Source organism: Ochotona princeps, chromosome 14, assembly GCF_030435755.1.
Source record: "Ochotona princeps isolate mOchPri1 chromosome 14, mOchPri1.hap1, whole genome shotgun sequence".
In the NCBI taxonomy this organism is placed as follows: Eukaryota; Metazoa; Chordata; class Mammalia; order Lagomorpha; family Ochotonidae; genus Ochotona; species Ochotona princeps.
This window is the reverse complement of record NC_080845.1, coordinates 1,580,837-1,603,555: the sequence shown is the minus strand read 5'-3', so window position 1 is coordinate 1,603,555 and position 22,719 is coordinate 1,580,837. Positions and strand designations below refer to the sequence as shown.

The window sequence follows — 22,719 nt, the reverse complement described above, 5'->3', positions numbered from 1 at the left end:
CCTGCACTCTCTCCTGGGGAACCGGAGGTGAACAGGCTGAGACTTCCAACTTGGCTCCAGGGGCCACCTAGGCCCCCCCGAAGACAGGCTGTACCAAGATCTGGTTAGAACCCAACCAACAGTTCTATGCCCGGGGCTGCCCCCTGCTGCCCACACAGCTGCCGCTGCTGCCCTGGGCACCTGTGGTGACTCAGCTGTGCCAATCCAGATCCTGGCTCCCGCCCTTGCCCTGCTCTGGGCTGCCCCCTTCCCTGCCCCTGGGCTGCCTGGGCAGGCTGGACCCGGGCTCTGTGGGCATCCCACAGAGCTGCTTCTCCTGGGACTTCTTGAAGCTCGTCCCGTGTGCTTCAGCCACCAGGACCCCGCACCCTGGGGAGCAGTCCTGTGTTCCCCACTTCCTGCTCCCTGACCACACCCCGGGGAGGGCGGGCGGGAAGGACGCCCACCAGGCCCCGCCCCCGCCCGCCTCCAGAGGACGTACTGCGGCCGTCCGAGATGACCTGCACCAGCTCGTAGTCCTCCGGCTCATGCTCTTCTAAGCTGTGCTTGTCCATGGCCTTGCGGATGACAGTCGGGGCCTTGTCTTGGCTCGTCACCTGGCCGGGGCGGGGACCAGGCCGTCAGGGCCAGGTGAGTGGACACAGAGTCCCGGCCCCTTCCTCTGCTGTCGCAGGATGGCCCAACACCCTGTGTCCACCTGTTCGCCTACAGGAGCCTGCCCCCTCCTCTCACGCTGCCCTGCCCAGCTGTCTGCCACTCGGCTTGCCCTAGCTCCTGGGGGGCGACAGGACCAAGATGCCTTGGGGGACACACAGCGCTCTGTGCCCCACCTCCCTGGCCTGCTCCGGCCCACGCGCCCATGCGGGGACAGGCCCCGCGCTCACCAGGATGCTCTTGTACATGTTGCCGTTGTCCACGTCCAGGCTGACGCGGATGATACAGCAGTCGCCCACCTGCTGGTTGTAGAGTGGCAGCGAGGAGCCGTAGCTGCAGGCGCCCGACACGGAGCGCTTGTGGGTACGTGCGGCGGCCACGGGCGTGGTGGAGGCCGAGGACGAGGAGGTGCTGCTGGAGGCGGAGCTGATGCCTGAGGTCTCCGGGGAGGACTGCGAGGCGGACTCCCAGAACTGTGGGGCAGGGCCGGCATGGTGAGCGGTCAGTGCGGGGCGCCCAGTCGGCACACGCGTGCGGCCAGCCGCGGGGGGGGGGGGACTGCCGTCACCTTCTTGTCCTGGGCGTCCGGGGACTCGGGGACGAAGCTCAGGTTAATCTCCTCCACGTCGGAGCTGGACGAGCCCGCCGAGTGTACGCTGAGCGCGTCGGCAAGGTCCCCGCCGCTGAGGTAGGGGCCGCACCGGAGCTGGTCGCATGACTTGGAATGACAGCCGCCACTGGCACTGAGCTCCGTGCTGGGGGCCTGGCGGCTGCACAGAGGGGCGGCTCATGGGAGGGGCCTTTCGGCGGGCGCTCGCCCTCTGACGGCTTGTGTCCTGTCTCCCGGAGCCGGACCCAGGGGCGGGCAGGCCCCAGCTCCCCACCCCCCGGGCCCAGTGCTCACTCGCTCCAGCGCTTCACGATGGCCGTGCTCTTCTTGGACTTGAGGGTGTTGCTGGCGGACTCGGACGGCGGCTCCAGCTCGCACGACAGGTTGTAGCTGCCAGGGAACGGGGTGGCCGTGAGGCTGCGGGGGTGGCTTCCCCTCCTCCTATGGCCCCAGCTGCCCCGGCCGGCCAGCCTTACCTCTCGGCCTCACTGAGCCGCGCCGTGGAGCGGAACCAGGCCCGGAAGTGCTCCTCGGGTGCCAGGCTGTAGTTGTTGCAGGCCGACTGCAGCAGCTTGATCTGAGCAATCACTTCAAACTCCTGCGGCCGGAGGAGGGACGGGGGTGGTGTGTGTGAGGTCCTTGTCTTGGGGGATCGTCCTTTCCTCCCTGTTGCCCTCCCTTCCTGCTTCCCAGGGTCTCCGTGAATCTAAGGGGGGTGGTTGGGGAAGCAAGTGAGGAGGCTGTGGGGCTCACCTTTCTCCTCTTCTCGAAGTTGATGAGCCTCCCCTGGAAGGCAAACCAAGTGTCCTCTGGAGTGGCCCCCTGCTGCCCTGCCCCACGCCATACTACCACCCACGCCCACCAGGGGGCAGTGTGTAGATGCCCGCACTAAGCAGGAGGCTATAGTGCAGCGACGCCCACGAGTCCTGCCCTGCCCCAGCCTCACCCAGCCCTGGCTCACTCACATACAGGTAGTCCTTCATGGCCGTGTCCAGCATCACCAAGTCAGTGAGGAACGTGCCCAGATAGGGGACGGTGCCCTGGATGACACCCTGCGGCACAGGGTTGGGGGTGGTGAGCAGGGTCCTGTCCCCTGCCCAGGCCTCCCCTGCCCCGGCCCCACGGCTGACACTGCAGTCTCTCTGGTCACCTCTCCGGCTGGCATTCACAAGTGCCCAGGATGGGGCAGGGGTAGGCTTCTGCTCACCCCGAGGCTTTGCCAGGCCGGCTCCAGGGGTCACAGCTGGTGTCCCGGGTGACCAGGTATCCAGCCCCGGGCATGGCCCTCTGGGGACACACAGGGGCTCCTGCCTGGCCGCCCCACCCTCACTCACCATCTCCTTGTGCCGCCGCTGGGCTCTCTTAGGGTTCATCTCCAGAGTGGCAAACTTGGAGGTGCCCTCCTGCCAGGGTGGAGGACGGGGTGAGTGGGACCTCCCTCCTACACCCCCAGCCTTTCTGCGCTGCTCAGCGCCCCCTGGGGTGGAACCCCGCCGCCTTACTGTTCCCATACCTGGTTCAGGGCAGCCTGGGATGGGGTGTCACACCCCTGCCCCTGTTGCTGACCCAGTCCTGCCCGGCAGGGACCCTGCTTAAGAAGCCCCATGTTTCTCTCCTCTCTGGGCCCCCTCGTGAGGTTAGCACCCCATGGCTGTTACCCCTCCAACTTCCAGAGGAGGGTGTGGGAGCCTTGAGAGGGACAGTGGCTTGCTCAGTGCTCCACGGGGACGGGGGTGCTCACAGTCTCCAGGATGCTAAGTCCCGGTGGGAGACAATGGCTAGGAGGCCGGACACCTGCCACCCCTGCTGGCTCCCGGGTCCTTCCTGGCACAGCCAGACTGCCCCCACAACACCCACCCAGTTCCCTAGGGCCTCCTGCTGCCCCAACATGCCCTCCGAGCTCGCCTCCACCCCTCACCTTGATGAGCAGCTCTCGGCTTAGGGAGTAGTTATTGTCATCTGAGAAGATCTCTGACAGTTTCTGGAAGACCCGGAAGCTCTCCCTACAGCAGGGGCGGAAGGGGGCAAGTGAGAGCTGGGAGAGGGAAGGTGGTGTGGGGGAACAAGGACTCTAGAGGGGCTCCTGGGGACTCCCTTGAGACGATGGGAACCTGGGGGTCCCCTGGAGTGGCCCAGCCCCACGCCTGGAGGACAAGGGAGGCGAGCCTGAGCCAGCACTGCCCGCACGCTTGGGACTGCACAGGTCCAAGGAGCCCTGGGGTGTGCCCTGCCTGCCCAGGGCTCTGACAGCGAGGGCACCTACCGAGACACCTCCTCCCAGGTCTTCTTGAGCCGGTGGATGGAGTTGCTCTGCAGAGCAGAGAGGATGGCGTAGAGAGACGAGAAGTTTTTGAGGAGCCGACACTCCTGGGGGACAGGGGAGGGGAGCTGATGAGGAGGGAAGACTGTCCCCGTCCCAGCTGTGGCCCAGAGGCGGGGCAGAGCATGGCCTGAGCACAGCATGGTGGGAGGAAGCGAGCAGCTGGGGCAAGGCCAACGGGCCCCGGGCCCCGGGCCCTGGGTGGGCGCTAGGACTGCACAAGCTACTTCCTGGGCGGCCCCTGCTGAGGCGTACCCGGGCCACCTCGATCCAGTGCTCCACCACCCGGGCCCTGTCCAGCGCCTTCATGCTCCGGTCCCCGAGGCACGTGGTGATGACGCAGTTGGCCACGCTGTTGAACTGGGCGACGGTGGCGCGGATGGTGGGCGCCAGGTGCTCCTTGCCCTTCTTATCCCGTTGCGACCAGATGGAGCCCAGGCAGTGGTATGGCACCACCTTCTTGAACAGCTCCTGTGGGCCAGGTCACAGCTCAGCAGCCACCCTTGCGTCCGCCTGGGGTCCTGCACTTGGAGTTGCAGCCCAGAAGGCACAGGAGGGTGAGGCTGGACCCTTTCGGGGGTGGCAGTGGGGTCCCTGCCCAGCTCATGGGGACCACGGGTTGTGGCTGAGTCCAAACGTTTATACCTGCCCAAGCAGTGGGACCAGCCCCTGTCCAGACACACAAGTGCAGGCTCGGCCCGGAGTCTGCCCTGCACACATGTACCCACTAGGCACCTAATGTGTGCTGGGCAGACCCTGTGTGATCTCCACAGTAGCTGTGTGTGGGGTGGTCCCACACTCTGTCCTCAGGGGACTCGAGGCCTCAGGCTCAAGCAGCCTTAACTTAAGAAGTAACGGACAGACTGTGGCTCCTGACACAGAGCTGGGAGCGGCTGGCCTGGGCTGCAGGTGCCGGGAGGCAGGCCCCAGGGAGCGGAGCCACTCACCGCGTCCATCAGCGTGAACTGCTCGGCCACCAGCTCGGGCGGAAAGACCAGGAGGTGAGGCCTTTCCTCGCCCAGCCCGTCCTCGGCGGCCACAGGTGGGGGCCAGGGAGGTTCCGGGGACACTGCCGGCACTGAGGCTGCATCCAGCTCCAGGGACTGAGCGAGGGCTTCCTCCAGCTCGGCGGCCAGCTCGGGTGCCGGCTCCAGTTCCAGAACTGGGGCGGGGTCTGTATCCAGCTCCGGAGCTGGTGCTGGCTCGGGACTGGGTGTGGGCACCGGAGCTGGCTCTGGCGGGGGTCTGAGGACGGGCGCTGGAGCTGGGGACAGAGCTGTGGGGGGAGAAGGGCCAATGATGCCAGCATCTCTCGGAGTGCCCCCACCCCCTGCCACCCAGAGAATCCCCAGTCAGCGCACACCAGGGAACCAGCACCACCCCCACCCCGCTTGGTCCCAGGCGCCCGGCCCAGCCTTCCGCACCCTCGGGCTCAGAGTCACCGTGCTCTGGGTCCTCCAGCTGGGCCAGGAGCAGGTGGGCGCGGCGTTCCAAGTCCGAGCCGGGCATGTTGAGCTGCACGTAGGCCACCAGCTGCTTGAGGCAGGGGAAGTCCGGGGGCTGGCAGAAGTCCTCCGAATACTGGTCCAGCCAGGTGCCCAGGATGGAGGAGATAGCACTGGGGGCAGGTAGGCAGATGATCAGTGGATGTGAGAAGGCCAGCCTTTCTGGCCACATGGTCCCCACCCCAGCCCAAGCCCCCTTGGCTGTGCACACAGCGGCAGCCAGGTCACCAAGAGGGGCTGCCCAGGACTTCTGTGGGAGGGGACCCTTCCTCTTCTCCAGGCGAGTCCCACTCTTGCTGGCTGCCCCTTTCCCAATGGGACATATTTGTCCTCCCCCAACGTGTGGCGTGCATTGCTGTCCTGTGGGAAGATGGCATATACCCTGACCCTGGGCCAGACTCCCTCTCCCCGCCACCAAGTGCCAGCTAAGCCCATGTTGATCAGGGTCTGAGAGCTGGCTGCTCCCCACTGCCTGAGGTGGGATAGGGCAGGCCTCCCTGCCAGAGGCAGCTTCCGGGGGCTGGGATCCCCACTCCCATCCCCTGGCCCTGCCTCCTATCACGCCCTAATGGGAACTGCAGGAAGTGTGGGTGCTGGGCTGATTCCGACCTGCCCCCCACATCCCCCACTTCCCCCAGGCCACTTACTTCCTGAGTTGGTCCTGGGGGCCGCCGTCCTCGCTGGAGTACGGGAGGACACATCCATATCTAGAGGAGGCCGTGAGGGCGTCACATCTACCGTACCTGCTCATGACGCCTGGTGTTACTGGGCACTGCCCGCTAGAGGGGAGCCCCAGGCGGGTGGGGGTGCTCCCTGCCTTTTGCTAAGGACTAGACAGGGGTCCCACACCCACTCCCAGTTGTCTGCTCTGTGGGCCAGTCCCTCTTGGGGCATCCGTGTGGCCACACTCAGGACAGGGAGGGGCTGCCTCTGCAGGGCAGCCCACTGGGCTTTCTATGGCTCCTCCCACTTGGCCCATGTGGTCACCAGGTGGGAAGGGGATGCTCAGAGCCCTTGGGCACTGGCAGGGGCAGACCCACCTCTTGAACAGCAGGTCCAGGACCTGCTGGGTGGTGGTGAAGGCCCTGTAGGTGCACAGGAAGACGGTGACGTAGGAGAGGTCGCTGCCCTGGAAGGCGGGCACTAGGTGCTCCACCAGCTTTTCCAGCGTGCCTGCCTTCACCGTGCGCACCTTGCAGGTCTCGTACAGGTTCAGGGCCGACTCGTTCTCACACTGGGCGGGACAGGGGAGGAGGCGCGCTCAGTGGCAGGCCTGGGGGAGGCTGTGGCAGAGACCCACACCCCAGGCCCTTGGTGGCTCCCAGACACGTCGCTAGGGAGCCAGACTGGGACTCGAACTGGGGCTCTGATACGGCATGCCAGCGCTGCAGGCAGAGCTGCAGCTCACCACACCTCTCTGCGCTGGGCCCGGTTCTCAGCTTTCCAAGGGGGAAGTTGAGGCATGGGAATGCAGAAAAACACCTGTGCCTGTGGGTCAGCCCGTCAGTACAGCAGTGGCCAATGAATGGCTGCCAGATGAAGGACGGTGTCTAAGTGGGCCTTGGGCAATGTTCCCATTCTACAGATGGGAAAATAAAAGCTTCTGCTGTGGTGGGGGTGATGGGCACATGGGACTTCCTGTAGCTCTGCTAAACTCCCACTGACAGAAACCACGTTGTGGCCTGGCAGCAGCCACAGGCCTCACGGTCCTCCGTGGCCTGGTCACACCCCAGTTCCTGACACTGCAGGTCCCTAAGCAGTGTGAGCTGACCACTGCAAGACGAAGTGAGAGGCTGGGGAGGGAAGGACTGACGGGGCACCTGGGGACACGTGGGGCGAAGCGTGAGGCCCCTCGGGCTTCCAGGCCGGGAGGGGGCCGGCACTCACCCCGAGCCAGCGCTGGCCCTTGCTGGCTCCCTGGTGCAGCTGGACCTTGCGCAGCGAGATGGAGTAGATGAGCCCGTTGATCAGTTCCTCGCCAATCTCCTGTGTGGAGCTCTGTGGAGACAGCGCCCGGCAGGCCCCATGACCGCCAGCTCCTGGGGTGGCACAGGGAAGGCGTCACGAGGCCGGAGGCCGCTGCCCCCACCCCCACGGTGATGCGCCACACTGATCCTATTCAGAGACGGACAAGACAGAGGTCGGGCCGCCACGGGTAAGGACCCCACCCAGCCACCTGCGTCGGGGAGCGGCTCCCCAGGGCCCACGGCCGAGGTCACCCTCTCCCTCCTGCTGGTCCGCAGTGGAGGCAGCCCCCCCGGACAGGCGGAGCCCTGCAGCTCGCACCATGCGCCCGGGCCAGGTGTGGGGTGTCCCCGGCAGTCACATGCAAGGCCACTTCCTTCCGCTTCTGCTCATTCATGCCCGTGCTCCGTGGGGCCACAGAGGAGTGCCCAGCTGCTGACACACTCAGCATGGCATGGGGTGGCAGTGGGCGATGTGAACCCCCAAACCATGGGACCCCACACAGCTGCCTCCTGCCTCTGGCAACAGGAAAAACCCCTCTGTCTTCGGGGGAGAGACCACACCTCCCGCTGCCCAGGGAAGGGGGCGCTTGTGAGGGGCGGGGTCTGACAATATGGACCTCCCAGAGTGCAGCACCGGCAATGGTGACCAGCTGGCCTGAGACAGGGTGCAGCCAGGGCTTGGGGCCGGCGCAGGTGGCCAGCGCACCCTCAGCCTGGCGCTGGCTGCAAACCTGCATCTAAGGCCTGGGCAGGGGCCCAGTGTTCGCTGGGCTGTCCTCTGGCCATCAGGGCTCCTGCTGCCCCCTCTCACGGGGTGGGCGGGCATCCGGAAGCACATTTCCTCTGACCCAAGCTCACCCTCCCACTGTGGCTCTGTACCAGCGGGAAGGCTGCTGACAGCGCTGGGCTGCTGCTGCTGGGGAAATGGGGGGGTTCCTCTGCCTGGCGCATTTCTCAGAAATCAGCAGAACTAGGAACCCCAGGAACTGGGAACTCTAGGCCACCACACACCCGGAGAGCCCAGGAGCACATGCCTGCAGTCCCTCCCAGGCTCCCCTCCTCCCCAGGGGCCTTAGCTCAGCTGGGGGAAAGGGGGCTCCTCTCCCCTCCCTGGGTTTAGCCACATCTGGCTTAGCCAAGTCTTGGAGAGTGGGAGGCGGTCACGACCCACCAGGCTTAAGACCCTGAGCTTCGACCCTCTGAGTGAGGGCCCAGCACACTGCCCCCACAGCGCCTGGGCAGGGTGGAGGGGCTTGCTCTGTGCCTACATGGCGGCTCGGGGAGCTGGGCGTGATGGCTGGCTGGTAGGCCAGCTAGCAGCTGGCTGACCCTGGCCGGGCCGTCATGTGATCCTTTAGCTTCCCCCGCCCCGATGGGGTGCTCTGTGCCAGCCTGGGGTACAGGTGAGGGTGCCAGGTACACATGCATGCCTGGGTGTACTGGAGTCCTGTCCTATAGCCAGGGCTCCAGTGGGTATGAGCGGCAGATCAGGGCTCTGTCGGTAGCTGAGACCCCTCCCCGCTCCCACCCCATTCCAGGGACGCAGAAGGGAAGGGCACAGAACCATGGGCTCTGCCCTGCCACCCCGCAGGCCACCTGGACCACCCTCTGCTACCAGTGGGAGCCATGCTGGGCCTGGCTGAGGTGGCCGTGGGGTGGGGGTGGCCTGTGGAGCACGCCTTTACCCAGGGCGGGCGTCCAGGCGGCTGGGCCTGCTGGGGAAAGGAATGCTGCTGTCCTCGGGCCAGAGCTCCTGCGGGCAAGACGCAGGCCGGGCCCGGCCAGGGGCTCAGTGGGCAGCTGGGCCTCTGAGCACACGCAGGCCAATGCAGGGAGGAGGTGGGGTGGCACGGGCCCTGCCGTCCCTTGGGCTGCCACCTGGTGTCCCGGCACGCAGAGCGGAAGAGGCCTGGGTGGTGGCTCTGGCCTGGCGTGTCACCTGATCAGCCTGGCTGACGGAGGGAGGGGGCTGCAGGCTCGTCCCTGGGAGCACGCTCCGGTCCTCAACGCCCCTCTGGCCCAGCTCCCCATTTCTGAGGTGCGTGACCCGTGGATCCCCATTGTTCCCAGCCGTGGGGGCAACAGCAGAGGGACAAGGCCTGGGCAGCCATGGGCTCCTCTGTGTCTGCCCCACGCTGGCCTGCAAACAGAGCAGCCTGGTCAGGGGAAGCTTCCATGTGCCCGAGATCATCCCGGGACCTGGCTACACCCTGGGCCACCGACTCACTGCAGGCTACCTGGGGCCCTGTCTTTGCTAGAGGCCTCCATGTGTACAGGGGTAGCGGTCACTCTCCATGCAGGTGACGTGGAGGGTGACAGAGGACACACAGCTTGTGGGGGATGGTGCCGATGAGCCTGGTTAAACTGGGTTGCTGCACCAGGGGCAGCTTCCCACCCCTAGGACTGCCCGACCCCAGGAGCAGGTTTCCATGGCAACCAGGAAGCTCCAAGACTCCAGCAACTGGAGCCTGTCAGGTCTCATGGTCTTCCCCTTGCTGCTCGTGTCCCTGTCCACTCATGACTGGCAGTCAGGTGGACCACCCCAGGGAAGGAGAGGAGCCCTGAAGGGAGGCAGGACGCAACAGCCGGGGGAAGGGACAAAGCGAGGCCTGGCAGCTGCCTCTCCCACCAACACTGCAGCCTCAAAGTGGACTCCACTCCCCACTGCACAGACTGCAGCTTCGGAGTGGACTCCGCTCCCCACTGCACAGATCTGGGGAAGGGCCCAGACAGGAAGGACTTCCTGAGGCCACACAGCAGGACCCTGGGGACTGGGCAGGCCCAGAGCTGTGACACCTGCATCTCCAGGAAGGACGCCCGCAGCCGTGTCCTGGGTGGTGGGGGACAAGCCCCTCAGAAGCACCATACAGCCTGGGCCTGTCACTCCCCCAGAAACGGGTCAGGCCATTGCCTGCCTGGTTCTAACACCAGGGGCTCCTGCTATGCCTCCTGTGGGGTCCTAAAGGGGCAGCCCGTACCAGGCCCCTTTCAGAATAAGGGAATGAAGGCTCACAAAGCAAGACGTGGGTGCAGAGGGGCCGAGTGGCCAGCGCGGGCCAGAGCTCTCCTAGGGGTATGCCAGCTGGGGGGCTGCAAACCCACCAGAAGATCCCCGGGGGGCACGGCAATGCCCCTTGCAGGCACGTACCCTGCATCTGCGTAGACCGGGGCCTGCTTGAGGGCCCTTGCAGGCTCTGTGCTCTCCTGGGCCAGGCAGGGGAGTGGCATTCCACTGGCCCAGCGCGGCCAGGAACATGGTGCGTCCGGGCCTACGAGGTGGATGGCTGCACGTGGGGACAAGGTGACCAGGGCACGGCTGACTGCTGAGGAGCTGCCCGAAGCATGGTGGTGGGGGAGATGGAACAGCCAGCAGCCCCCCGAACATGTTCCGGGCACAAGCAGGGATACGCAGACTGGACCCCCTTCCTCCACGTCCCTGCACCCTCAGTCCTGCCGGCTAGCAGTCTCACACCTCCTGGGCCCATCTGTGCCCTCCTCTCACTCCCTTTGAAAAGTTAGGAAGATCCAAGACTGGCCAGGGTACCCCCTCCTCCTGTCCTGGGGGCTGCCCCTTTGTAGGCAACCAGGGAGGCCCCTTAGAAGACGGTACACACACACACCCACCCACATGCACGGGTGCTCAGGCGCAGACCCCTGGGGCCTGTGGACAGCTGGTGCCCCTGGCACTCATGTGCCCTAGGGTTAGACCTGAGGCCTGCACACGGTGAGATCAGACAGGTGGGAGTGAGGCAGCAGGCCAGAGGGGGTCACTCTCTGTTCCCGCCGGCCGCCCCCAGCTGCCCCGGCCGCTTGGGGTCAGGGCCCACCTCTGCTGCTGACCGGCTTGTGACTGCAAGCTAATAAACCCCGAGTGGCCGCATTGTTCCACGGGTCAAATGGCTTATTAATAATCCTGACCCCCACCCGACACAATGTGGGCAGAACGGTCCGACTTGGCATCCCTCCCCCTTTCCCTGCCCCAGCTGCACGCTGGCATCGGGGGGCAGCGACTGTGTTCAGTTTGGGGGTTCTGTGGAGGAGGTGGGCCTCGCTTCCTCCTGGACATTCGTTCAGCGACCCACAGCCCTTTGCCCTCTGAGCTACAAGCAGCCCCGACTCGCCCCTCCCCTGCCTTGGCTCAGCTGGCACCCATGCCCCTTCTGACTTCTACTGCCCCTTGCCCGCAGCAGGAGCCCCTGCAGGCCCCCTGCAGCCCCCTCCAAGTCCTGGCTGTGTGTGCGCGGGCCAGGGGCTTCACCACCCTGGCTCTTTGTCTCCTAGAAGGCTGAGTTGGCGCCCCATTCTGCAGACGGAACGAGGTGGCTGGGGCCTGCGGACTCTGAAAGCTCCCCTGGCCGGGCGCAGAGTCCTGGGTGGACCACAGAGACCACCAGCAAGCAGGGGGCTGGGTGGGACCGGGAAGGGGGGGTGGCTTGGCTGAGGCCAGATGTGTGAGGACCTCCGGCAGCAGAAAAAGGGAAGGACTGGGCGGAGGCTTGCAGGAAAACGGGATGGGGGAGGGAAGGCAAACACTGCCTGGTAGCTTCCAGAAAGGACAGCACCAGGGGCTGCGGCTCTGGCAGGCCGCCCCAGGAGGGACAGGGACTCTCCCACCCCCCTCCGGCCCCGTGCTCAATGGTCATTGTGTGTGGTTTCCGGGAGAGGCCTCCTCTCCCGCCAGGACTCTGGCTTTCCTGCTCCAGCCAGAAGCTTCCCCTTTGATTTCCAAGCAGCAGGCACCGGGGCTGGATCCCACGGGCGAGGGACGGAGGACACACACCGGGCAGCGACAGAGCTCGCCTTGGCCGCGGCTGGCCGAGGAGCTGCCCAGCCTCCCGCTGCCTGCAAGCAGCACACAAAGCCCTGGGCGCTGCCAGACATAATGAGCGCCAGATGAACTCGGGGCTAGTGTCAGGCCGCCCACCCCCACGCTCCCAGGGGGTCCTGCTCCAGCTGCCAGTGAGGAAGGCCGCTGGTGGGGTGGGGGTGGGGGTGGGTCGGAGAAACAGCTTGGTCCAGCCGCCTGCCAGGCCTGGGAGGAAATGGTATTGCAGGTTGGAGATTCCCCCGATCAAGCCAGATGGAAAAACACACTTTGCATCCAGGCCCTGTGGGACACTAAGACTCGAGGTGGACACCAACCACCCCCCATCCCTTCCGGAGTTGACAATGGTCGCTCATGGCCACGCTGGGGGGGGGGGGCGATGTCACAGGGACCCTGACTGGCATGATCCAGGCTCTGACCGGGCGTGATGTGCCCTGGACATTCCACGCCCCTTACCCCAGGGACAGCCCATCCAGCCCTCACACCCAGGAGGGCAGGCCGTCAGGCTAGAGGGCCCTGCCGGGGCATCCCAGGCGCAGCCAGAGTCCCAGCCGTCAAGGAGTCGGCCCCACTTCCACCTGTGACAGCCACACGCTCCCCCGCACCCCGGATCTTCGCCAGCCCCGAGAATGTTCTAATTAAGCCCAACTGAGTCACACCCAAGGGCTTGGGAGGCCCCCAGCTCAGAGTCTCCCTGGGAAGGTGGGGGTCCCAGCTCTGCCACCTTCATCACCGTGTCCTGAAGCCCTTACAGCCCTTGGGGCACGCCGGGGGGGCCTGCGACAGGTGCCCTGCCCTTGCGGCTGGGTGGGGAGGAGTCGCAGGTCTGACACACACAGGGACATCAGCACAGCGGGGAAGGTTCTACCTGCGCTCCGGGACCAGGTCTGACACTTTGGCTAGGCGACAGCACGCACGGGGCGGCCCCAAGGGGCGCCCGAACCAGCCTGGGACCCTCTCCAGCGGGATGGGGCGTGCTGCCTGGCGGCCCCTCGCCTGTCCTGCCTCCCGGGGGCCACAGGACCGAGTCCTGCCGAGGGAGGGAGGCCCTCCAGCCCCGCCGCCAAACCCCGCACCAAGGCGGCGCGGGCGCTCAGGCCGCCCCCTCCCCCGGCGCGCTCACCCACCTCGAGGCGCGGCAGGTCCGGATCGAGCTGCGTGAAGCTATGCAGGACCACGGGGCAGCTGTCGGGGCCGCCAACCTCCAAGCGCACGGCGTCCCACACGCTGCGGCTCCGCCGGGAGCCCGGAAACAGCGGCTCGGCGCCGCCCGCAGGCCCGGCCGCCTCGGCCCACATGCGCTGCACCATGGACGGCTCGCGGCGGCCGGCCGGGCGGCGCGGGCGCGCGGGGGCCGGCCCGGCGCGCGGCGCTGGCGGGGGCGGCTCGCTGCAGGCCCTCTGCGCCCGCCGCCCGGCCCCCGCCGAGGTCAGCCCGGGGGAGGAGCCGGGCCGCGCGGCGTGGGCGGTGCGTGCGCCTGCGTGCCCGCCCCCGCTCTCGGGGCCTGCGCGCCCGTGGCCTCGGCTCCACCTCCCCGCGAGCGCCTCCCGGAGCCCTGTGGCCTTGCACGGTGGCCTAACCTCGCAGGACGAGGCCGAGTTCTCACCAGGCTTGTCGGCTTGGAGGAGTCACATACTGATGGAGAGGGAGGCGCTGCGCACAGGGGCGCGCAACGGCACGGAGGAAGGTGACCCTGCGTGACTATGCACGCGTGTGCCCGAAGTCCCGCGCGTCGGGGTAGGGGGTGGGAAGGCCTTTGCACCCCGCCCCTTGGAGCCCTGTGTCCTCCAGGCTGGAAGGCAATGGAGAGCAGTCAGGCAGGTGGAGGGTTATCTCTAGGGCTGCGGCCTGCCGGAGGGAAGGCGCAAGTGTCGCTGGAGCAGCCCTGCTGGGAGCTCGACCACCCGCGGCTTCTGGATGGAAGGGCGGCTGCTGAAGGCCCAGCCAGGGCCCCTGGAGGGAACCAGCAGGAGCCGAAGGTGGGGAGAACAGCCCACTGCCCGGCCATGGCCGGCAACAACGCAGCCAGTGTCGCCCACCTCCCCAAGTCGAGCCTGTCCTGCTTGGCCTCACTTTCTGCGTCTGAAACCTGCCCCCCCCCGCCCCCACCCCCCGTCCCATGCACCTTCTCGTCCAGGATGCACTGGCCCGTGCCTCCCTCCCCCACCCGTAGGGTCCACTTTGCATCTTACTTCTGGGTGGTGCTTCATTGCTTTAGCATCTCCCCTCTTGGAATCCTCCACATTATAATATCAGCTAGAACTGTTTGCTTACAGAAAAACCAATGGGGCGATTCATCTGGGGTGGGGCTCCCTGGAGGGCTGCTGAGGGTGCTCCAGACCTACTCCGGGGGCACCTGCCTGGCTGCGTCTCCTTTCTCTCCTTTTCCTCCAAGAGGTGGGCCTGGAGGTCAGGCACAAAGTAGGGGGTGGGGCTGGAAGAGCTGAGTGGGGCAGGCCTGGCCTGGGGGGCCGGGCTGAGAGTCCCCTCATTTCTTCGCCAGCCCCTCTGGCTGTTGGCAGCACCCCTTCCCCACCCTGGGAACTTCCGTCTCCTGGCGGTCTTACTCATGGTTTTGGCAGTTCACTGCACCTACCCTGTGCACCTGTCCCACCACACACACACACACACTTCTAGGTCCCAGCAACGCCCAGCTCCACGGATTCCCCCTTTCCTCTGGTCCTCACCTTACCTGGGCTCAGGGGAAGCTCCTGACCTCCAGGGGGGTGGTGTTTTAGCCTGCAGCAGCTGAGGCTGCCACTAGGCCACGCCCTCCCTCTCCCAGGCTGTGGGTCCACCCTGACCCAGGGCAAGGCCAACCCAAAGGAGAGGGGAATGGGGCGACTGAGGTCACACCGAAGCAACCCCAAATCCGAAGCAGGGCTCTCAGGACTTCCCAGAGGACGGGGCCTGCGATGCGTGCATGTGTGTGTGCGTCCCACATCCCAGACCGTGGCGATTTAAACAGGACACACAGTCCAGTTTGGCCAACAAGTCCACTTTCACTTGCAATGGAAAGTGACCCTGTGGCACTGCTGGTAGGTGTGAGAGCCAGGCCTGTGGTGGGCTGGGCTCAGGCCGCAGCACCCACCGGTACATGTGAGATGTGGGGCTGGCACAGAACTGATTGGGTAGCTGCATCCACTGATAAGTGCGTTGGCTGGTGAAGGTGACCAACTGAACCTGACCCTGTACTAGCTGCCACACACAAGAGTCAAGTCTGAGGTCACCCTGGCTGAGGTTTCTCGGGGGACTCCCCAGCTAGACTCCTGGACCCAAACCCTGGCCTTGGGGCCCAGCACAGTAGCCTAGTGGCTAAAGACCTCGCCTTGAATGTGCCAGGATCCCAGGTGGGCGTTGGCATATCCCGGCTGCCCCACTTCCCTTCCAGCTCCCTGCTTGTGGCCTGGGAAAGCAGCCAAGGATGTCCCAAAGCCTTGGGACCCTGCACCTACGTGGGAGACCTGGAAGCAGCTCCTGGCTCCTGGCTTCGGATTGGCTCAGCTCTGGCCGTTGTGGCCGCTTGGGGAGTAAACCAGCAGATGGAAGACCTTCCTCTCTCTTTCCTCCTCTATATATATATATGCCTTTCAATAAAAACAAATAAATCTTTAAAAAGACAAGCCCTGGCCTCAGGGAAAATCACAAGACATGTGGTCTGATCTTGGAGTATCAGAACCGGCCACCTCAATTGCTGATCGCGTGCGAGAGAGAACACACACACACACACACACACACACACACAACAGCCAGCTCGTCTGAGCCAACAGTGGACCTCAAATTCCTCAGCAAAAGATGGACAGAACAGGTCAAACAACCCTCCCGGCCAGGCTTGGCTGCAAGGGTCTGGGTTTGTGGGTGCAATGGAGGCAGGCCTGGTCCGCCAAAAGATCTTAGATTTTCTCACCCCTGAAGCAACAAAGCCAAAAATACCTCAGGATAATCAAGACCAGCACTCGAGCAACACCCATGGAACACTGCTCCCCACAGCGGGGGCTCCAAGGCGACATCAAATAACCATCTGTAATTTGACAGCAAGGAATGGTTCTCGCTGTTCCCCCCACAATTAAACAAAACCTGGAGCCCAGTGGCACAATAACCTAGTGGCTAAAGTCCTTGCCTTGCACGTGCCGGGATCCCATGTGGGTGCCGGTTCTAATCCCGGCAGCCTCACTTCCCTTCCAGCTCCCTGCTTGTGACCTGGGAAAGCCATCAAGGACGGCCAAAGCCTTGGGACCCTGCACCTGCGTGGGAGACCCGGAAGAAGCTCCTGGCCCCTGGCTTTGGATTGGCTCAGCTCTGGCCATTGCGGTCACTTGGGGAGTAAATCAGCGGACAAAAGATGTACCTCTCTGTCTCTCCTCTCTGTATGTCTGAGTTTGCAACAAAAAGAAATAAATCTTAAAAAAAATTAAAACACCAAAGATTTATGTCACTCAACTTCCTCCACACCTCAACCCTTATCACAGGCCTACGTGGGCAAGCATCCTTTTCAACTAGGTAACCAATAGTAAAAGATAAAAGTCACTATGAAAAAAAAAATGGAGAGAGGCCTCGCCAATGCCGGTGGTGGCTGTGCAGGTGGGGGTCTTCAACGCCATGTGTGTCTGTGAGAAGTGCCAAGAACAGAAGGGGTGTAGCTTTTGATACAAGCCCTCCAGCGGCCATCAAAGAGAGGACCCCTAACTTCCAAATCAGGGTCCGGGTCTGCCCTCTCTTTGGGCATCCCCACAACCAGGGACACTCAGGCTGGTGCCAGCCTTTGCCAGCCTGTGCCTGACCTTGGAGACTCTGAAGATCAAGGCTGACCAGAAGCCTGGTGCTGGCCAAGTCTGCTGGGAAGAACGCGGGGGCACAGAGCATTCCGGAAGCAGGGGTTTCACAGGGTATCTCCTCCCCGCCCAGTTCCCGGCCAGCCCTGGGAACACAGGCCTCCCCTTCCTCCTTCTGGGGGGCATCGCCGGCAGGACAGGCTGTGGCTCCCAAGTGCAGCCGAGGCCCAGGCCCGGCCAGGCCCACGCATGTGTTTTCTTTGGCTGATGAGATGTTTTTCGACTTTTGAGCTGACAGTAAAAGGTCAGGTGACTTAATATGAAAATCCACGTGTCCACTCCTGGAACCGTGGACCACCTGAAGGGTCCGGGCTTGCATCCTGGCCTGTGACGGCGGGGGGTGGGGGGCAGGCGGCAGCTGACTCAGCAGCAGTGTCCCCTTGTGTGTGGCTTGGTTAATCACAGACCCCCCCGGAAGTTGCCAACTCTCACTTAGGGGAAAGGCATCCTTAGGCCCAATTTTCACAGTCCCTTTGCTCTCTGCCTCCATCCTGGCACCCCGACTGTCCTTAAGCAGATCAATTGCCCAGTGTGACCCCAGTGTTCACCTGTAGGTCTCTGTTCCACATCCGAGGAGGCACCCACAGAACTGTCCATGCTCTCTGGGGCTAGGTTGCTGCTGGCCGGGCGTCCCTTCTTCCAGGGTGTCAGGACTCAGGCCGGTCTCTGTGACCCCAGGTATGCGGGATCCCCGGTGGGGACAGGCATGAGGTGACCACTGAGTAACCGGCCCTCCCCAACCTGCAAACCTGGAACAGCAGCCGGTCAGGCTATGGCACCAAACGTTTCACCTCTCTGGGCAGGTGGTTACTCTGTTGTGTTCTATATTTAGGGTCTTGGGGAGGACTGCTCGAGGGTGTGGCCTGTCCACGCCCCTGGGTCACTTCCCGACAGGGATGCTTCACCATTCCTGGCCTGCCTGAGACCTGGGGTGGCCCCGTGTGGGCGGATGACCACACACACCTTAGCAGGCAGTGAGGCACCGGGCTAGCCTTGGGAGCTCCTGAGCCCAGCTCCGCCTCCTGCTTTGCTGGAACTCCGCCCCCTTCCCCAGCTGGTCCCGGCTGGAGCAGGTCAGGACCGGCCAGCCAGAGACCACAGGGAGTGGAGGGAAGTGACCTCATTCTGCCCCCAGACCTCTGCCCTGAAGGGCCGTCCGAGTCCCAGAGCAGCACAGCAAGGTGCACCAAGGCCTTAGGGCTCCGGGTCAGCCAGGAGTGGGCACAGGGCTGTGTTGTGTTGCTACGGAAACCAGCGCTCAAGGCCCATCGTCACTCCCCTCTTGCCTCTGAGCTGGAGAAGCGTTTGGTCCGCATGATCAGCACTGTCCCCAGGGAGACAAATGGGGCCGCTGCTCTTACAGGGCGTCCTGGACACGCTGGGGACCGCCGATTCCGAGGGTGGTGGCCTGGCTGATCCCTACACTTGGAGGCCCCTGCTCAGGTAACAACACACTTGCAGCCACCCAGTGCCTGCAGCCCCCTGCCAGCCATGGTCCTCCTACACGCTCAGCCAGGGCAAGGCAGCAGGGGGAAGGGCCCGGCGTGGCAGCCGAGCAGTTAAACTGCTGTGTGGCATGCCTGCCGCTATGGGCATCTGGGTAGTGGACCAGCCGACGGTCACTCTGTCCCTCTATCACTCTATCCAGCAAAATGAAACTATGAGAAAAACTAAAATTTAAAGTTTCACTTAAAAACAAAAACTAAAAAAACAACTCCCTACCAACAGCCAGCAATGTTAGGCCTGCGATGACCGGCCCAGCCCAAGTGGTCAACCCTTTCAACACCTTCAGGTTCAAGTCTCGGCTTTGTCTTTCTTGGGGTCATTAGCCCGAGCCACAGTGTCCCTGTCAGTAAATGAGGACAAGGATGGACACAGCTGACTCGGGAGAGCAGATGAGAAATGAGGCCTTGGCCATCCAAGAGAGGCCAGGCAAACAGAGACAGGCCACAGCGCCCCCCCTCGCACCCCACCCTGACTCACCGGCGATGGGCCAAAGCGGGAGGCCAGTCAGAGCGGACACACACAGGAGTCCCCGGCACTGCTGCCCAGGCCTCCTCTCTCATGGCCGCAACTGGAGGTGGGAGCTTCCCTAAGCAGTTTCCAGCCAAACTCCCTCAACCAGTTCTGAAGGCCAAAGAAGCCACCTGCCAAGCCCAGTCCCAGCTTGCTGGGGGACATACCCAGCCTCTCCCGGTTGCCCTGGAAACTCACCTGGGTGGCTAGTGCCAGCAGAGGACCTGGTGAGGGAGGCTGGCTCCGGGGGCCTGCCTGGCGGGCCAGCACATGCCGCCGGGCTGTGACCACAGAGACACAGGCAGCTAGGAACAAGGAGCCCTTCCTGGCCTTGGGCGCAGCAGACCTGGGGCAGGCCTGGACTGCCTCTCGAGCCATGGTGGGGAGACGGGGCTCCCCGGGGAGGCCCTCAGCTGGTGTGCCAGTCACCGCCGGCCCCGGGGGAGCCGAGCAGCCAAGTGCCTAGGTCTGCTGTCACCTGCATGGCTGTCATACCTACTGCTGTGACGGGCAGGGCCAGGAATTCCCGCTCGTGTGAGGCCACAGACCAACTGCAAGGCTGGGTGCCGTCCCCAGCTGTCTGGGATTCTGGCTGGAACTGTCCCTCCTGGGTGGGCCCAGCTGTCCCCCGGGACTCCCCGGTCACAGGCAAGCAGACGCAAGGACTGGGACCCAAGGGCCTCGGTTGGCAGTGGTGGGGGACCTGCCAGGGGGACTCAATGACTCATTCTGGAAGCATCCCAGCCGGGCCGACCTCACGGCTCCTCCATTACCCCTGGCGGTCAGGCAGGGGTTCAAGCCGGCATCACCAACTGTTTCTGACCAAGGAGGGCAGGAGAAAAAGCCAGCACCCCTACCTTCCTTTCAGTCAAGACACTGCCAAAAGTGACACAGGTAGGCTGGACACTGGGGTAAAGGTCACTCATGGGTGAGATCCGTACCCAACGCTGGCATGGTGGCGTGGCGGGTAAGGCCACCCACAGGTGCCAGTTCGAGTCCGGCTTGCTTCACTTCTGGATCCACTTCCCTGTTGAGGCACTTGGGAAAGCAGTGGAGGACTCAGGTGCTTGGGGGACATGGAGGAAGCTCCTGGGGCTTCGGGCTGGCCCAGCCCCAGCTGTTACAGTCATCTGGGGGGCTTCAGGCTGGCCCAGCCCCAGCTGTTACGGTCATCTGGGGGAGTGTGTGAACCAATGGATGAGGATCTCTCTAATAAAAAAACAAAAAACCCTTCCCCGTGCAGACTCGACTACTCTAAAGCACCCATTTGACACATGGAAAAACTGAGGCCTGAGGGGCCAGCACAAAGGCCCAATTGGCACATCCCCCACCTACAAGCACTGGCGTCCCACACGGGTACCAGTGTGTGTCCCAGCTGCGTCACTTCCCATCCAGCTTCCTGCCTGTGGCCTGGAAAAGCAGCGGAGGACGGCCCAAGCCCTTGGGACCCTGCACCCATGAGGGAGACACTGAAGATGTTCCTGGTTCCTGGCTTTGGATCTGCTCAGCTCCGGCTATTTGCAGTCATTTGGGCAGTGAAACGATGGATGAAGATCTTTCTGTCTTTCCAGTAAAACTAAGTATATAAAAAACAAAACCAAAACAAGCCCTGAGGCCTGAGGCAGGTTCACGGTGCTGCCTGGGACGCCCCACTCACATGCCTGGGGGGCCCAAGGGCTTGGGCCTCTGCTGGCCACCGGGGCTCCAGGCTTCTGGTTTCCACCTAGCTAGTCCTGAATGTTGTGGCCATTTGGGAAGTGAACAAGCAAATGGAAAATCCATTTGTCTTTGTCTGATAAAATGAAATAGTCACCAAAACCAAGGCCTGGAGAACACAGAGAAGTGCTTGGGACCTCACAGGAGGCACCAGGGCCAGCTGTTGTCACAGGGCCCATGGCTCCCAGAGCCCGGCCATGCCAGGGCGAGGTCCAGCCCAGAGGCACGTGCAGCCCCTGGCTGGGCATGTAGGTCCCTTGAGCAGGCTGGTGCCCTGCGGCCTTCCACCATGTCGGTCTTCTGTGGGCGCGTCACATCCTCTTCCAGGGCCATTGTGGGGTGTGGGGGGGACATTTCGGCCTGGAAGCAGCAGATGGGGCTCCTGTGCACGGGGGTGTTTCCCTCCCCCCCGCGGGTGGGTTCCTTGTCTCCACGCACCCCCTTCCTGCGCTGTCATGCTGGGAGGAGGGCAGGGCCGGAGGCACCCACAGGGGTCTTCAAACTGAAATCCACTGTGGTCTCTTCCCCTCCCAGAGCCGTGACCTTGAACTCTTACCCACGAGAATTCTTTTATTTTGTTTTTCAAGGAAGAAAGGATTTTGGAGACAGCCCTGAGATGAGAGGTCTCTGGGGGTAGTGTGCGCGGGACTCAGAGAAAGGTGGGTCTTTCACAGCAGCCCCGCCCCACCCCCCACACGCGGCCTCCAAGTCCCTACCCACCTTATGCTCATTACCACGGCAACATCAACCAGACCATCCCCACTCCCAGCCCGTCCCGCTGCCCGCTCCACAGGCCCTGTTCCCCCAAGCAGTGTGGTGGGGAAGGTCAGCTGTCACCTCTGGCATCTAGCACATGTTGGCACTCTGTGGCTTTGAGGAGCCAAACCCTGACCTCCAGGCACCCTGGGACCCTTGGCTTCCTGACCTGTAAGATGGACACAAGGGTTCTGGCAGATTTGACAAGGATGTGGTATGGGCCTGGCCGTGGCTGCACTCACTCGGGTACCACATGACTGCCCAGCCACTGCTGGTGAGGGCCGTCCTCACACAAGTTTAGGAAGGTGCCCAGGGTCTGCCTGGGTGAGGGGGAGCCGCTGAGAAGGTAGGCGGCCACTCAGGTTTCCGGCCACTCCCCTGTAGGCTTTGGGGCTCCCTGCAGTCTGGGCGTTCAGTCAGGTGGGGACAGAAGGTCTGGGGACCCAACGAGGCCCCAGCAAAGCGGGCAGCAGCGTCTGCACTGATCCGATCCGAGGAGGGAGGCAGTCCTGGGTACCTGAACCGTCTCCAGTGTTGCCAGCAACTTTCTCGAGAAGATGGGGGCGGGGGTGTGGGGAAAGGCAGGGGGCCTGGGGTCGAGTCCTGTTGGCAAAGTGTGACTTTGGCTGTCTGCTGTAGAAGGGGCCAGCCAGATTTGGGGTGGCCTGCTGGCTGGGGCTTGGCTCCTAGAGCAGACAAGGGGACGGGGCCACAGGGAAGCAAGTGGCTAGACCTGTGAGCCTAGTAGCTTCCAGCATCTTCCCTTCCCCGACCCTCAACACCTCCTGCCTCGGCCTCGGCCGAATCCTGGGCTACTCCTTCCGAATCCAGCTGAGTTAGCTGGGAGGAGGCTGGATTCAGTAAAGCCGGAGCCCCAAGGAGGCGGAGCCACGAGTGTCCGGCCCACCTCCTGCCCACGTGGTCCCTGTCCGCCCCGGGGAAGAGCTGGGCCTTTGTTCCCTGCCAGCCCTGAGTGGCCACATGATGTGGCGCCTCACGCCTCACTGTCACTGCCTGGAACGGGCTGGGTTCCTGGACAAGCGGGGGAGTCCCGCCAGCACCCGCCTATGCACACCAGCCCTGCCCCGGGAATGTGTGTGTGTGAGAAGCTCGCAGCACCAGGCTCACAGCCGGGTGCCCCTGCTCTGCCCACCACGGCCACAGGGAGAACATGCCTGGCCAGCCACTCACCCCACGTGACACCTCCGGGCACACGCCTGTGGGCATGCAGCACTGCTACCCGGCCCTGGAGGGTGAGCAGGGGGCAGGCGGCCCTTTCACCATCCCCAGGTGGGGGTGTGCCCCAGGCAGCCAAGGCACATTGTTTATAAACACGGGGCCCTGTCGCTAGGCAGGATGACTCAGAGCCCATGCGCTGGCGACTCCTGTCCACATGTTTACTCGGCACAGCATCCTGCCTCGGAAGCAGACCGGAGAGCCCAGGCCCTGCCTCCACCCCTCCCTCCCCTACCACCCAGTGTCACACACCCAGCCCTCCCCCTGCTCACAGCCCTGACC

The 22,719-nt window shown here is 63.9% G+C and overlaps 1 protein-coding gene across 3 annotated transcripts in view; it reads right to left on the bottom strand.

The window, feature by feature from the left end:
- RALGDS (ral guanine nucleotide dissociation stimulator) overlaps positions 1 to 22,719 on the bottom strand; it is a 31,859-nt gene that overhangs the window by 890 nt on the left and 8,250 nt on the right. The window contains exons 1-17 of one of the 3 annotated variants that reach the window (XM_058672804.1): positions 13,009 to 13,311; positions 6,977 to 7,087; positions 6,130 to 6,323; positions 5,737 to 5,832; positions 5,009 to 5,202; positions 4,532 to 4,860; positions 3,840 to 4,055; positions 3,528 to 3,631; positions 3,183 to 3,267; positions 2,599 to 2,667; positions 2,230 to 2,316; positions 2,018 to 2,050; positions 1,741 to 1,862; positions 1,559 to 1,654; positions 1,223 to 1,424; positions 885 to 1,127; positions 482 to 596 (exon numbers count right to left, since the gene is read on the bottom strand). In XM_058672804.1, the coding sequence (XP_058528787.1) occupies positions 482 to 596; positions 885 to 1,127; positions 1,223 to 1,424; positions 1,559 to 1,654; positions 1,741 to 1,862; positions 2,018 to 2,050; positions 2,230 to 2,316; positions 2,599 to 2,667; positions 3,183 to 3,267; positions 3,528 to 3,631; positions 3,840 to 4,055; positions 4,532 to 4,860; positions 5,009 to 5,202; positions 5,737 to 5,832; positions 6,130 to 6,323; positions 6,977 to 7,087; positions 13,009 to 13,191 (2,479 nt within the window). In that variant the 5' untranslated portion in view covers positions 13,192 to 13,311. Of the gene's footprint in view, positions 1 to 481; positions 597 to 884; positions 1,128 to 1,222; positions 1,425 to 1,558; positions 1,655 to 1,740; positions 1,863 to 2,017; positions 2,051 to 2,229; positions 2,317 to 2,598; positions 2,668 to 3,182; positions 3,268 to 3,527; positions 3,632 to 3,839; positions 4,056 to 4,531; positions 4,861 to 5,008; positions 5,203 to 5,736; positions 5,833 to 6,129; positions 6,324 to 6,976; positions 7,088 to 13,008; positions 13,312 to 22,719 lie in introns of those variants that run through there. The other 2 variants (XM_058672805.1, XM_058672806.1) reach the window with 2 other exon arrangements.